General features: G+C 41.3%; 2 protein-coding genes across 14 annotated transcripts in view; one reads left to right on the plus strand and one right to left on the minus strand.

The window, feature by feature from the left end:
• Positions 1-5000, minus strand: part of Mier1 (MIER1 transcriptional regulator) — a 56130-nt gene extending 51130 nt beyond the window's left edge. The window contains exons 1-3 of one of the 11 annotated variants that reach the window (XM_008831027.3): positions 4817-4948; positions 3590-3690; positions 963-1036 (exon numbers count right to left, since the gene is read on the minus strand). In XM_008831027.3, the coding sequence (XP_008829249.1) occupies positions 963-1036; positions 3590-3690; positions 4817-4877 (236 nt within the window). In that variant the 5' untranslated portion in view covers positions 4878-4948. Of the gene's footprint in view, positions 1-962; positions 1040-3589; positions 3691-4509; positions 4603-4766 lie in introns of those variants that run through there. The other 10 variants (XM_008831035.3, XM_017797615.1, XM_008831036.3 and 7 more) reach the window with 10 other exon arrangements.
• Positions 5001-5083: 83 nt separating this feature from the next.
• The window catches only part of Wdr78 (WD repeat domain 78), a 117575-nt gene continuing 108853 nt past the window's right edge, over positions 5084-13805 (plus strand). For all 3 annotated transcript variants that reach the window (XR_003849225.1, XM_008831087.3, XM_029562493.1), the window contains exon 1: positions 5084-5215. Coding sequence is in view for 2 of the 3 variants with exons in the window: in XM_008831087.3 (XP_008829309.1) it covers positions 5169-5215 (47 nt within the window). In the remaining variant the exon portion in view is untranslated. The remainder of the gene's footprint in view (positions 5216-13805) is intronic.

Raw genomic sequence — 13805 nt, forward strand, 5'->3', positions numbered from 1 at the left:
GAGGGGCGGGGCGGGGCGTGGCGAGAGGGAGGGCGGGGCGCGGGCGCGGGGCTCCCCGGCCTAGAGGTCCCACTCCGCACCACCACACCTCCGCCAGCCGAGTGCAGTCGCCACGAGACCGGAGTAGCTGCGCGGAGTGCGGCGACAGCGGTTACCCCGACCGACACTTCCCTTAGTGGTTCCCTAAATCGTCAGGGTGGGCAGAGCAAAGACAAGAACAGAATGTTAGCTAGTCTGCCATCCTCCAATCTCATTCGCTTTCCTCACTCTTGTGACGTCAGGAGCAACCTACCTGTGCAGGAGATGAATTTTTGCGCAACTGCACCAAAGTTTTAAACGTAAAAGAAATGGAAAGCTCCTCTCTGATGGAAGCATCTACCTGACTGCGTGGGGGGCGAACCTACTTACTTGCAATGCCTAAAATACCTGTAATTAAGAGTGTGTTTTAATGTTCCGGCCTAGGGCTGCCAACTGGCCTTGAGGTACATACTGATAACTGTCAGAGCCAATGATTTATTTCCATTTCCTAAAGTAGATGCTGGCTAACACAAAGGCTGATATTAAAATGGGCAGTAAGATAGTTTGCTAAATCAAAGGCTTAAACAGCTTATTTCAAAAGACCAGCTTTTTTCCAAGTCACTAAGGACTCAATGCAATTTCAAGAACGACTAACAAAATCAGTTAAATGATACTCATTTCCCTTAGGTAATATACCAGTTTTACAAATACAATGCATAAATGTGTACACAAATAATTTCTTAAACTTCATGCTTACAATGCAATATGAGGGACACTGATTTCTTAAAATATTTCTATTTCCTTAAAATTCTAGACTCCGTCAAGCATTTTCCTATTTCTAAACTTTGAACATTAACTTGAAACTCCATGTCTAATAATCATTTGTGCATGAATAAACTGCATTGACAGGCTTATGATGTAGCTGCTAAGTGAAAGGACATTACCTGGTAATTTGACAGGAAAAGAATCCAGAGACAGTCTGTAAACCAATTAAACATAAACATCTGATGCACATTTTCTACTGAAAGAAAAGCAAGGGAAAGAAGAGAAAGGAAAACTTTAAGGTTCCCAAATCTACAAACAATGTTTACCATTAACTGCACTGTACAGTATTTTCATTTTATTTTAAAGAGTACTTTTATAAGTATTTTTGCCCAGAATTCCTGGGGAGAATATTTTAACACAAGTACATAGTTTCCAAGAGTTGCCCGATTGGACTAAGGCACTTTGACTTAAAATGACTTTTTAACATGCCAGTTCATACCCAAATAATCCTTACTTCATACACTGGGTGAAAAGAGCTGAAGGCAAGGAACAATGGATGTGCACAGACTGGAGGTGGGCACAGATTAAAAAAATTGAGCTTAGACGTAGTAGAAACTAAAGCGTTGTGCTATGGGGATAAAGGATGTCCCCCTAAAATATGAAAGGCTAATATACGGATTTTAGCTGGCCACCAAAGGGAAAACTAAAGTATTGTTGAAAAGCAACATAAAAGTACAACGTGCATTAGTCCCTACGTCTTTGATTCTTCAGTTATGACATCAACAAAAATCTCAACTATGCTAAAGATCAGAACATCAGGTCCCTTAAGCTACTGAAACAGTCCTGAAAGTCAGAGAATCAAGTTTGAAACATTTTTGAATGGGTACTTATTTTATTGTAAAATGACTTTAATTAATATTGCCTATCAATGTTATTACCTTTAAATGGCATTATCCTTTGTGTGTGGGGGATCCCCACTACATGTTTCCTTTTTTAAAAAAGTAAATTTGAGTGTAGTATTCTTTTAGACATTACAACTATAAAGAAAAAGAGCTCTAATACTGTAAATCATATCTAACACAGTACTACTGAACTCAGTATATTTTCATTTTAGTCTTGCTACATTCCTATTGTTAAAATTTTTAGGAGTCACCTTCAGGAAGACAGAATCTTTCTCAAAACTCACTCACCATCAGTATCAGAAGTGTATGAGCTAACTGTTCACTGCTCACATCTTGTGTTCTGGGGAGGACCCGGGAGTCTCAGTTCTTCCTACACATATAGTATCTGTCAGAATGTTTCTACTACCAGGTTTTTCTGCCCATGTTTAAATACTTCCAATGACTCTTTTCAAAAATAGTTCGAATGCTTGGGACAGTCTCCTCTTCTTAAGTGAAAAGCTACCTCCTTGTCACTTTCATCCATGACCCTTAGTTCTTCAGCACTTTGTATTAATTCAACAGGCATCTCTGTATTCAAATTAAAGTCAGTATTTATACTTGGGTTGAAAACAGGGCATAACAGAGTTAAATGCACAGGAAAATCCACCATTAACCTCTTCAAAATTATTAGAATTTATTTTGACATTTAAAACGATAGCTGTTAGAATTACATAGTAAAATATTTTAGTTAAACTAAAAAGTGTAGCTAATTCCAATTTCATGTGAGATTTTTGTTTTCTATCTCAAAAAATAAATCATTATACAAGGCCAAATAAATGACTCTTTGGTTCTGATTCACCATTTAAAAGGCCTCTTTATTTTAAGGAAAACTAATACTACTTTTTACCACATTAATCTACTCACAACTCTATTTTACCTGATAAATTATTTTTAAACAAATTACTAAACTCTCCTTTAAAAGTTATTAACTAAGGACTGAGGATACAGCTCAGTGGTAGAGTTCTTGCCTAGCATGTGAGGCCCTTAGTTCAATCCCTACTACTATAAAAGTTATTAAACAACTGGGAGTAAGGGGCTTATGTACACATATACGCACACACGCACATTCTTACAGTCACAAATAGTCTTAGGACAATTTTACTTCAATGAGTACTTTAAATCAATCAATAAACTACCCTGACAACTTACATATACCTAAGATATATAACCCTTTACTCCGTACCAACACCTGATTCAAATACAAGTTATTTTCATCTAAGGCATATACCTGTTTGTGCAGCTCAAAACGGTACCTTTCAAAGTCCACCAGAAAAATACATGCAACAATTCTGACTTTAGGGCTCATTGATATAGATGAATACAACATATCTATACCCCTTAACAAGCTCTGTAATCATTTTCAGGGTCCATAGATCCTTTCTGGAGATAATTTTATGAACTATACCTAAAAATTTTATTTACAAGTGAAAACTACACTACCTTTCCGTGATGCAAAGACAAACTGCCTACAAAGGAAAATTTTTCTTGAATGACATTTTAGATAAATTGAGTTTATCTTGACAGTGGACAGAATCCAGGCAGCACATGACATTTGGAGGCCCCACATCTACATAACAGTACTCATCTTTTTCTTAGTCTTTTATTAATGCCATCCTAAAACACAGAAATTTGGCTCTTCGAACAGTGTAGGTTCTTCCTTTCATAACTATTCCATACAATGTCATCCATTTGCTGCAAAGTTGTATGTTTATAATTCTTACGTTGCTGTTATTTTTATCCCACCCCAAATCTCGAAATTATGGCCCATTAGTAGTTCTCCAACACTGGAACATAGAGAGTAATTTTAATATTTGTATTACATGAGGGAGTCTGGTTTTCCCCTCCCTTTATCTCCGAGTGCCTACCAGCATAACAGCCGTCTTCTCCGCATTGAACCTCAACCAGTTGGTTCTTAACCACGTCCGAAACTCAGCCAGGCACTGGGAGAACCGAGCCACCACACCATCTGGATGGAAAGGAAAGAAAGCCTCAGTAGTAATGAGACAGAAACAATTATTAACACAAACTCATCCATTCTCACATTGAAAAAAAAAAAAAAGGTTGAGAACGACGTCAAGGTCCCCATAGCAATTCTAGTTTAAAAAAAAGTGCCATTTGGGAAGTGGGTACATAGATGAATAATATTGTTTGGGATGTTCCGTATGATATACACACAAAAAATTAAACAAATAAAAAAATGAGTTATATTTGTAAGCAATGGTAAAGGAATAAAAAGAACCGAATAATTAGGTTTCCGAATTTCACCAATGACTGAATAAAGAAAGTTTAGTCAATTTCGGGTTATCTCAGTTAAACCGGCTCAATAGTCAGGCAAGCCTGAAAATTGCTAAATTTTTCAGCAAAACTAGCGATGGAGGATGCTTAATAGAAAAAAACTGAAGCCCAGGGAGGGGGAGTGACTTGCGCAAGGTCACACAGCATGCAAGGACCAGCGATGGGCACCACGCCAGGCACCTCTTCATTACAAGATAAAGCAAATGCCACTCAAATGGGGAGACATGCGCGGGCAGCAGCTCGTTCCCTACAGCAGTGCCTTGGAGTCTCTCTCCTCGTTCCCTCACTCCCACAAGGGCAGGCTGACCCAGGATGCTGCTACCTCAGGATGCAGTGCACTGCCCAGGAACCAGCTTCCCAGGCAACTACACCGCTAGGGAAATCAGAGGAAAAGAGGCGGGGCCACAGGGGAGGAGCCAGGAAGCCACACCCCGCCCGGGAGCGGGGCCCGACGGAAAAGGGCGGACGCCAGCGAGCCGAGCGAACTCACTCGGCAGCAGAGGCCAGGCGAGGCGCGGACGCGGAGGAAGGCTCGCGCCGCACCCACCGCCGAGGCCGAAAGACCGGGAGGGGGCGGGGCCACGCCGGCAGCTGCGCATGCGTGCTCGGCCGCCGCGCCTCCCAGAGGCCCGCCCCGCCCGGCGCACTCGGGCGGCCCCGCCCCGGAAGTCCGGGGTCTTCCGGGCGGCGCTCTGCGGTGGGGGAGGGGAGGAGGAGGGGAAAGGAGACTGAGGGCGCCTCCCGAACCGCGGGTCCGGGCCCGCGCGGACAGGATGGTGTGTGCAGGCCGCACTTACAGCCGCCGCCGCCGCCGCCGCGTCCGCTGCTGCCGCCGCCGCCTGGAGACGCCCCATCCATCCGCCTGCAGCCGGGAGACTCGGAGCCTGGGAGGGGCCTGGGCCTGGGCCGCCCGCCTTCTCCGAGTCGTCGTCCGAGCTTCCTCCCGCTCCACCAACCCTCTGCCCTCCCCTCCGCCTCCGCCCTCCTCCTCTGCCGCGTGCCGTCAGCCAACCGCGCGGCCGCTTTTTGAGCCGGTCTCGGCGGTCGCCATGACGCCCGGCAAACACTCCCGAGCCGCCGGCGCCGGCCGTTGAGGTCCGGGGGCCCCGGGCAGTCGGGGAACCGGGTGCTCGTCCGCCTACCGCCACCATGTACGGCTCTCCGACCGGCACCCGCAAGCAGGCCAACGTCGCCGTGTAAGTGCCGCGGACCCGCATCCTGACCCCGACTAGGAATGGGGTTCCTCCACGTCCCGCGGCTCTGGCCTTTGCGTCCTGGTCCACCTTCCTGTCTTAAGGCCGGCTTAGCTCAGGCACCCCTGCACCCTCGCCTCTGAGCTGTTCTTGCTTTTCCGTTTCTCCGGTTTGCGGTCTCTCAACGTCCACGTCTTCTTGCTTGAGCTGCGCGGCTCCTCTGAGCCACCCGCTCACTAACACTGCTCCCGAGCAGAGATGGTCTTTCTCAGCTACCAGTCTCTGTCCTTTCCGGGTATGGTGACCCACGTCTTTAGTACCGCACTCGGGAGGCAGATAGGCGGATCTGTGTAAGGTCGATTTCCAACCAGCTGGGCCTAGAGGGAGACCCTGTCTCAAACAACAAACAAAATCCTCTTTCCCGCTTACAACATTCCACACCTCTGCAAAAACTGAAAGTCCAGGAGAAAAGCACACAGCTATGTAAACGTGTGCGGGTTAGAACTTGGAAGTGGTTCCCTAGGGCCGTGCACCAAGAAGTTCCCAGTTCATGTTTCCACACTTCTGGCTTCGCAAACCATCCGCAACTTTTCTTAAATCTGTTCACTTTCGTCTCTTGAACCTACTGAAGGTTCGTGGGAGAGAACCTCATATTCGCTCTTGAAAACGGCACTCAGCCTTTTGTCCATTCTTCCCCGTAGCCAAAAACACTTTCTGAAAGCCAGCAATACTCAGTTTCCACTTTGGTACTTGACTGACCGACCCGTCACTGGCTTGGAGCTAAGTGACCACTTACTGAGTTTTGAAAAGCATTTGCTTAGTCGAACACCACTCATTCCTCTGTCTTCGCTAGGCTCATGACTACTTTTTCAAATATTTGACTGACTTAGTCACCTGTCCTGTAACTAAATACTCAAGTATTACAGCGTCGGGCCTGAATCTCGTTCTTTTCATGATTACTTTGTGCCTTTTTAAAGTCATATATTCACAAGTTTTCTGCTCTAATCAAGGTTTTTGTCAAGAAAACAGAAAATGAAGCACTTAGAAATTAGTAGGCATCTCAAGATCCATATCCAAAACTTTAATCCCTCCTTTGTTTCTAGTTTGTGCACAGTCATTCCCACATCAGTAAACAGTAGTCCCTGGAGTCACTCCTAGTTCCTTCAGCTATTTCCGTGTGATGAGGGCCACTCCTTTGAGTAGCCATCCTGCCTAGACTATGTGGGCTCACATAGATGGGTGGTTTCCCTGCCCCAAGAACCCTCCACACTCAGTGAAGCTCTTTTACTCAGAACTTTACTTCAGCTTCTCCCTTTTCACTCTGAGGAAATGCTCACAGTCCAGGGCCACACAGAATCTGACTCTCAACCTTCCACTGGAATAATTGCAATTACCTTATGCCTGTTTGTTTTTTCTTCACAACACATCAGGAGCACTGTATTCCCATTTGTTGGACTTGGAATATTGTATCCCAGATAATCTTAGATTTACTCATTTCTGTCAGTTACCATCACTTGTGAAGTTAATACTTTTTCCCAACAGTGACCGTTTGCTGTAATTTTTCATTAAAAATTATCCCCTTAGGTATATTATAGTCTATTATAGGACAGATTCTGTGTGTGTGTGTGTTTTGTACACTGCTGTATACTCTGCCTAGAATGAAGAATGTGTTTAGTACATACTAGTTGACTGAACAAATGAGTAAAGATATACAAAATGAAACTAAGTTCATGTAAATTAAAACGTGATATAAAACTTGATAGTGGAAAGAACAAAAACAGCTCTTACCTCAAAAGTGGTAAGATATGGTGGTTTATTCTGGAGCCAGATTTGAGTGATCATCTCCTAGCAACACAGATTTTGGTTACTCCAAATTCCATGTTCCAGCATTTTGTGAGTTGTTTTTGTTTTTTTTTTAATGTGTGTATTGCCTGTGTATGTGTAAGTGCACCTGTGTCTTAAAATGCCAGTGGAGGTCAGAAGAGACCGTTGTATTCCCTAGAACTGGAGTTATGCATGGTTGTTGGATGCCAGGTGGGACCTGGGAACCAAACCTGGGTCCTCTGCAAGAGCGGCCAGTGCTTCTAACCACAGTTTTCTCTCCAGCCCAATTTCCTGGAGTTTTATAGCAAAGGAAGAAAGTCAGTAAATCATTACAGATTTCAAATACTTTGGTGGAAGCCTGCCTACATTAGGTAGAAAGATTATAGCAAAGTGGGGATATCTCTGCTTTAGGTCTCAGATGGTGTTAGCTTTTGGGTTGGTAGAAGCTTTTGGTCTGTTAAGTTACTATATCCCTAAAGATTTCACATAATAGTCAAAAAGAAATTAGGTCAGCCACAGCTGAGCAAGGAATGACTATTAAATGGATGGCCCAAGAGAAATTGTCATTAGGCTCTGGAACTACAGCATTCCAACCTCTCCACAGTCATTGAAGTTCTACTCAGTCAGCTTTTGTAGAATGTTCAGTGTAAGGTATGGCTTTCCAGAAACTTCAGTTCATACTCTTAAAAGTAATGTTAGAAAAACTGCCTTGGGAATCTCTTAGATACTGCCATTTGTGATAGATTGACTGTTAAGAAGAGGATGGGATGGAAGATGGGAAGTATGGTAGGTTTTTGCGATAGCCATATTAATTAAAATTCAAAGAGAGCTACATTAGGAGAGAGCCTCACTACCCCCTCCTCCAGGGAGGAGCAAGATTTGCCTTTGAGGTGGGAGAACATTGAAGAGATAGAGCATCAGACCAGAGGCAGCATGATAGCCTTGGAGAGCTTGAGAGAGCATTCCCTTCAGAATCCCAAAGAGCTTTAGAAGAGATGGTTGCCATATAGCATGATGTGGGTCCTAGAGAAAAGAGCATTCATATCCACAGGGCAAAAGAGGTTTCTGATTCTTACTGGTTTCTAGAGGAGTAAGCAGGCTTCACACACTGTCATCTGGCCTGCCTTGGCCTACATGCCACAAGTGGGGCAATAAACTTACCTTACAGCACAAGCTTTAGTGCCAGCTGTATCCCTGAGAAAGATCTGGGGGAGAGGGAAAGAGCCTGTCAGTTCTTTGTCCCAAGGGACAGGCTACAAATGGCTTGTTAGAAGGTCTGTGATCTAACGTTACACATCTCTTCTTGCAAGTCATCCATTATTAGAAATGCTTAGCATATTGGTTACTTTAACTTCATAGTCTTAACAATTCGAAATTATCTACCATTTCTGGTTCTACTACTTGATTTGTCTCTTCACTCTGCTATTCCTGCCTTTCAATATGCTTTAGAATTTTTGTTTGAAAGTGAACTGTATTGTATGACATTTGTATGGCTAGGAATAAGGCTGTATTTACTCTTTGCTATAGGTATAACTGTGTGAGGCTTGGATTTCCTCCCTGTTTTTATCTGCTGTGTTTTTTGGGGTTTTAGGTTTCCCTTAGAGACTCTAAAATAGTTTCCCTAATGTTCCCTAATTTTCAGCAGGTAAAGACAATTGCTGGCAAGCCTGGTGATCTGAGTTTGATCCTTGGGCGAGCATGTTGGAAGGAGTGAAGTGACTCCTTTAATAATTTGTCCTCTGTCCTCATGTGTGCTGTGGCATTCATGTGCATACAAACTAAATAATAAAAATTTTAAAATGAAATGTTCAGTTACTTGGGGTACTCAACTGCTAATGCCCTCAAAGATGGATAATCACCCAGCATCTCTGAATTCTGTTCAGAAATGTGCTCAGAAGTTTGAGGTGAGAAGTAAGATCCAAGAGTTCATCTCCTAGAGTTGTAACAGAGTACCTGATAGTCTTTTTATTCCAGGCAGACTGGAATCTTTGATGGAACCTTTCTTTCTTTCAGTTGGTGAAATCACTTGATTTTATCTTTTTGGGGATAGCTGTAACCAAATCTAAATTTTCGGTTATATTTTAACATATTTTTTAATAGCAAAGGTTACCCTTTTATAGAGATGATTCCTATCTCTCTTTTTTTTTTTTGCAATTTTCATATAATTTGTTGATAATTAGATCCCCTGTCTTCACTTCCCCTTCTTGTCCCTGCAATTTAATGTACTCTATTATACGTGCTCTTAACCACTGAGCCATCTCTCCAGCCCCACAAATCCAATAAGTTTTATTCAACTTTTTAAATCGAATTTTTGCCATTTTCATGAAATATAATAGAATATAGATGATACTTCCCCTTCTTGTCCCTGCCAAATTTAATGTACTCTATTATACATATAATAAGGCCTATAGAGTCTAATTGGTGTTTCCAAATGTCCTGGTTAACCTACCATGAGTCCCATACTTGAAAGAGGCTGTCTCTGGCTACTACAGCTTACTTTGGTGAGGTTGGAACTTCTTACCCACCAGAATTTTTTTTTTTTTTTTCTGGTTGCAACTTGCATGGGACTTGTACATACTGTTAACTGTTCTGTGAGTTCATATGAGTAAATTACCAGCTGTCTGGAAAACTGTTTCCTTGTGGTCATCCACCACCTCTGGCTCTTACAGTCTTTCTGCCACTTTTTCCACAATGATCCCTGAGACCCTTGGGGGTGGGGGGGAGGAGCAGAAGTTTGATATAGATGTCATATAGTTTAACGTATTTTTTTTTTTTTTGAGCTAGGACACCAAGTACCTGTTTTCTAAGGAACTAATGATAAATATTTTCCAAAAGGGATAGATTTTGGGTGAAAATCAATTTTATAAATACATTTAAATAGTTGTCAATTAAAAGTTCTATGATTACCATGTATAATTTAGTAGGAATGCCCCATGAAGGAATAATTCTTTTAAAGAGAATTTTCCCTACTGTTAAAGTAGTGGCTATCCAGCAAGTGAAAGGTTTAACCAATGCGAAAACATATGAAAATGAAATCTAGTCACAAGTGTTAAATGTCTCATTTACTAAAAGGAAGAAACAAAAATTCTTGTTTTTCTAAATCACTTATTTTTATAAACATTACCAAGAGCAGCTCAATACCTAAAAAAAAAAATCTTATTGTAAACATAGCATGTGTGTTATCTGATGGTAATAAATTTTGACTGAAAACTTTAATAGCTTTTAGCTATAATCAACTTAGTTGTAACCCTGTTCATTTTCCTATAAACCGTTCTGCAACGTGTTTAGATCTGCTGCCTCTTAGTTTGGAATTCTGGCTCTGGAATATTTCTTCGTATTAGAACAAAGTTACTTTTCAAAATCCTTTCTGATAGCATTTTCTTCTCTTCTTAACCTTCTTCATCAGAAATATATTTCATATCTATGTGATTCCTAATTTCCTTTAAGTACATTTAATGAAACACAGGGCTGTGTCTAAAACAAAATCAACAAACAATCCTAGAGACATTTTTCTCTTACCAGCAAATTTAAATTAACCAATTTATTAGGGGGTTTAAATCCTACTATATAAACTACTTTTTATTTGGGCTTATCAGACAACCAAAAAGTTAAGTTTGAAGCATTTTTCCTGTCTTGAGCTAACAGCTGCATACCTTTTAATTGTTCAAAGCTGAGAGCACAGGGAGGCATAAGTCCTCTTTCCAGTCCTTGGAGAAGCAAGCCTAGCATCCCAGATGAGGCTGTTACCCCTTAAGAAAAGCTGCAGAACCAGGATTAAGAGAAAGATGGAAGAGACAGTACCCTGACTAAAGCTGTTGAATTACATTGCCCAGCCCAGCCACTTCCACAAATCTCTTTTTTTGATCCTTGCCATTACTCTGGTTTTCTGGGAGAGGTGGCCAAGTATAGAGCTGGAGATTTTAAATTTTTATTTATTATTATTTTTTATTTTATGTGTATGAGTGTATTGCTTGCATGTAGGTGGATGCACCCCTGTTTGTGCAGTGCCGACCGAGGTCAGAAGAGGCTGTCAGGGATCCCCTGGAACTGGAGCTATCGACAGTTGTTAGCTGCCATGTGGGTGCTGGGAATCGAACCCTGGTCTTCCGCAAGAGCAGCCAGTGCTCTTAACCTCTGAGTCATCTCTCCACCCCCAGAACTGGGGATTTTTAAAGCTTATGTTTTGAACTGAAAGGAATTCAGATTTAATTTAGCAATTATAATTTAGATGAACATTTATGAACTAATTTGATACCAAGTAAATGATATGGGAACATAAGCACACATGGACAATATATACATAGTCATATGTTTTAAGACCCAAGATTTGGTGTTCTTGCAGAGGATACAGGTTTGGGTCCTAGCACCCAAATGGTGGGTCACAACCTTCTGAAACTCCAGTTCCAGAGGCTCAGACATCTTCTGACCTCCTTGGGTGCCAGGCAAGCATGTGTGGTGCACTTACATACATGCAGGCAGAACACTGATACATACAAAATAAATCTTTAAAACCCAAGATTTATAAATCTCATTTAAATTAATCATTGATCTTTATTTTTCTTTTATTTTGGTGGGGTTGGTTTGTTTGAGTCAGTCTCCCTGTAGCCACAGCTGGCCTGGAACTTATGTGTAGATCAGGTTAGCTTCCATCTCACAGAGATCACCTGCTTCAGCCTTCCAAGTGCTGGATTTAAAGGCATGCTCCACTCCACCCAGCAACCACTTGAGTTTTGAAGATAAGAGCCTAACTTGATTGTTGATAAGGTTTTAAGCAGGCTGAGCAAGCACCAGCAGCTTGATTTTTTAAATGACTTATTTTCCCTTTAGTTTAAATTGGACATGTTAACTTTGAAAAAATACCTAGATTTTAAATGTTACCTTTTGTTGTGATTATATATCTATCTCCACCTCGAGAAGAAAATCTAACAAGGACTTTTGGAAACATATTCATCATTTTATGTAATTACAGCCTTAATATAAACCTTAACATTTATCATTTGTATATTAATATTTCTGAAGCATTTAACCTAATAGAAGGATTTTTAAGATACATTATTTAGTTATCTAAGGTGCATTTTGGTTAGCATAAAGCATTTTTGTGTCCTGTGATTTTTGTGTTAACCTATGACTACACAAATAATTTCTGTTCCCTTTAGAACCTGTTTTGGAAAGAAATATCTATCAAAATCTATTATGTAGCAATTAAATTTTATAGCTTAATGAAACTTGCCTTAAGACTCCAATGAATGCTACTTTATATAAACAAGTATTAAAGTTTTATGAAACAATATACCCAAATATTCCATTTTAGTACCCAAGTTTATAAAGCAGTATTTATCAGGCGTTTTGCTTTATCACCAAAGCACATTTACAAACACCTGCATGTATTTTTTAATTGGGCGTACTAAATAAAAATAGAATGTAATTCCAGTGTGCAATAAAAATGAATGAAAAAAATTGAAGTGGCCACAAGTTTTGTTACTTAGTTCTTTGGACACAACACATGGAAACAATTAATAGACACAAATAGGTACTTGAAATCCAGGTATACCCAGTTTAAAAAACAAGTATAAGTTTATGTCTTTATCTCCTTGAGATGTAAGAAAGCTTAGTAGCACAAAAGATCAGAAGATGGAGTCTGTCATGTAGCCTGACAGTGTCTTTTGCTGATCTTCAGAGCCAATAGAGGGTGGAGGGTGTCCTTACAGATGAAACAGGCTTATCAGTGTCACTTCATGTTTAGACTTTTCATTTATGGTGAGACTTAACTATGGATCCCATGCTTGCTTACATATCTAAAAGAAAAAGACAGGGAAATATAGATTATTGGATCTTGCCCCCTGCCCCAATGCCAATCTGGGATATAGTTCTCTTTCTAGAGCAGGCACATCAACAACACTGGCCTGACACCCCTATTCCCTTCCCTGTCTCCTCTGCTTTTTTAAAAAATTTTATTATTTTTATTTTATGTGTATGTGTGTATTGCCTGCATGTAGGTAAGTGCATCCATGTCACGCAATGCCCGAGGAAGACAGAAGAGGCTGTTGGATCCCGTGACACTGGAGTTATGGACAGTTGTTAGCTGCCATGTGGGTACTGGGATTCGAACCCAGGTCTTCTGCAAGAACAGCCAGTGTTCTTAACTGCCGAGCCATCTCTCCAGCCCCATCCTCAGCTTTCTGTAAGCTAAAAGCTTAGACAAGGGGAACTGCTGCCTTCCCCCTCCCCTTTTTTGGAGACTTTCTATAATTTTTAAGGTTAAAATAGATGAATTTAGACTCAAGTGGCCCAGTGTTTGTTGTCAGCACTAGGGTGGCTCTTTCTCCTTTTAGGCATCCTTAGAGGCCCCTGGGTTAGAAATGATTCCATCCAGTGAAAAACTTGGGAACTTATGCTGAATCCCCACCTGCATCACATACTAAGGCCCATCTGATGTAATGTTTGAAGACATAGGCATATACAAAAGCTGGGTTTTTAACTTCTCATGAAAGGAGCACACACTTGAGACTAGGGTGGCTCTTTCTCCTTTTAGGCATCCTTAGAGGCCCCTGGGTTAGAAATGATTCCATCCAGTGAAAAACTTGGGAACTTATGCTGAATCCCCACCTGCATCACATACTAAGGCCCATCTGATGTAATGTTTGAAGACATAGGCATATACAAAAGCTGGGTTTTTAACTTCTCATGAAAGGAGCACACACTTGAGTCTAACTTCATCTATTTTAACCTTAAAAATTATAGAAAGTCTCCAAAAAAGGGGAGGGGGAAG

Source organism: Nannospalax galili, unplaced genomic scaffold (assembly GCF_000622305.1).
Source record: "Nannospalax galili isolate Female #2095 unplaced genomic scaffold, S.galili_v1.0 scaffold553, whole genome shotgun sequence".
In the NCBI taxonomy this organism is placed as follows: Eukaryota; Metazoa; Chordata; class Mammalia; order Rodentia; family Spalacidae; genus Nannospalax; species Nannospalax galili.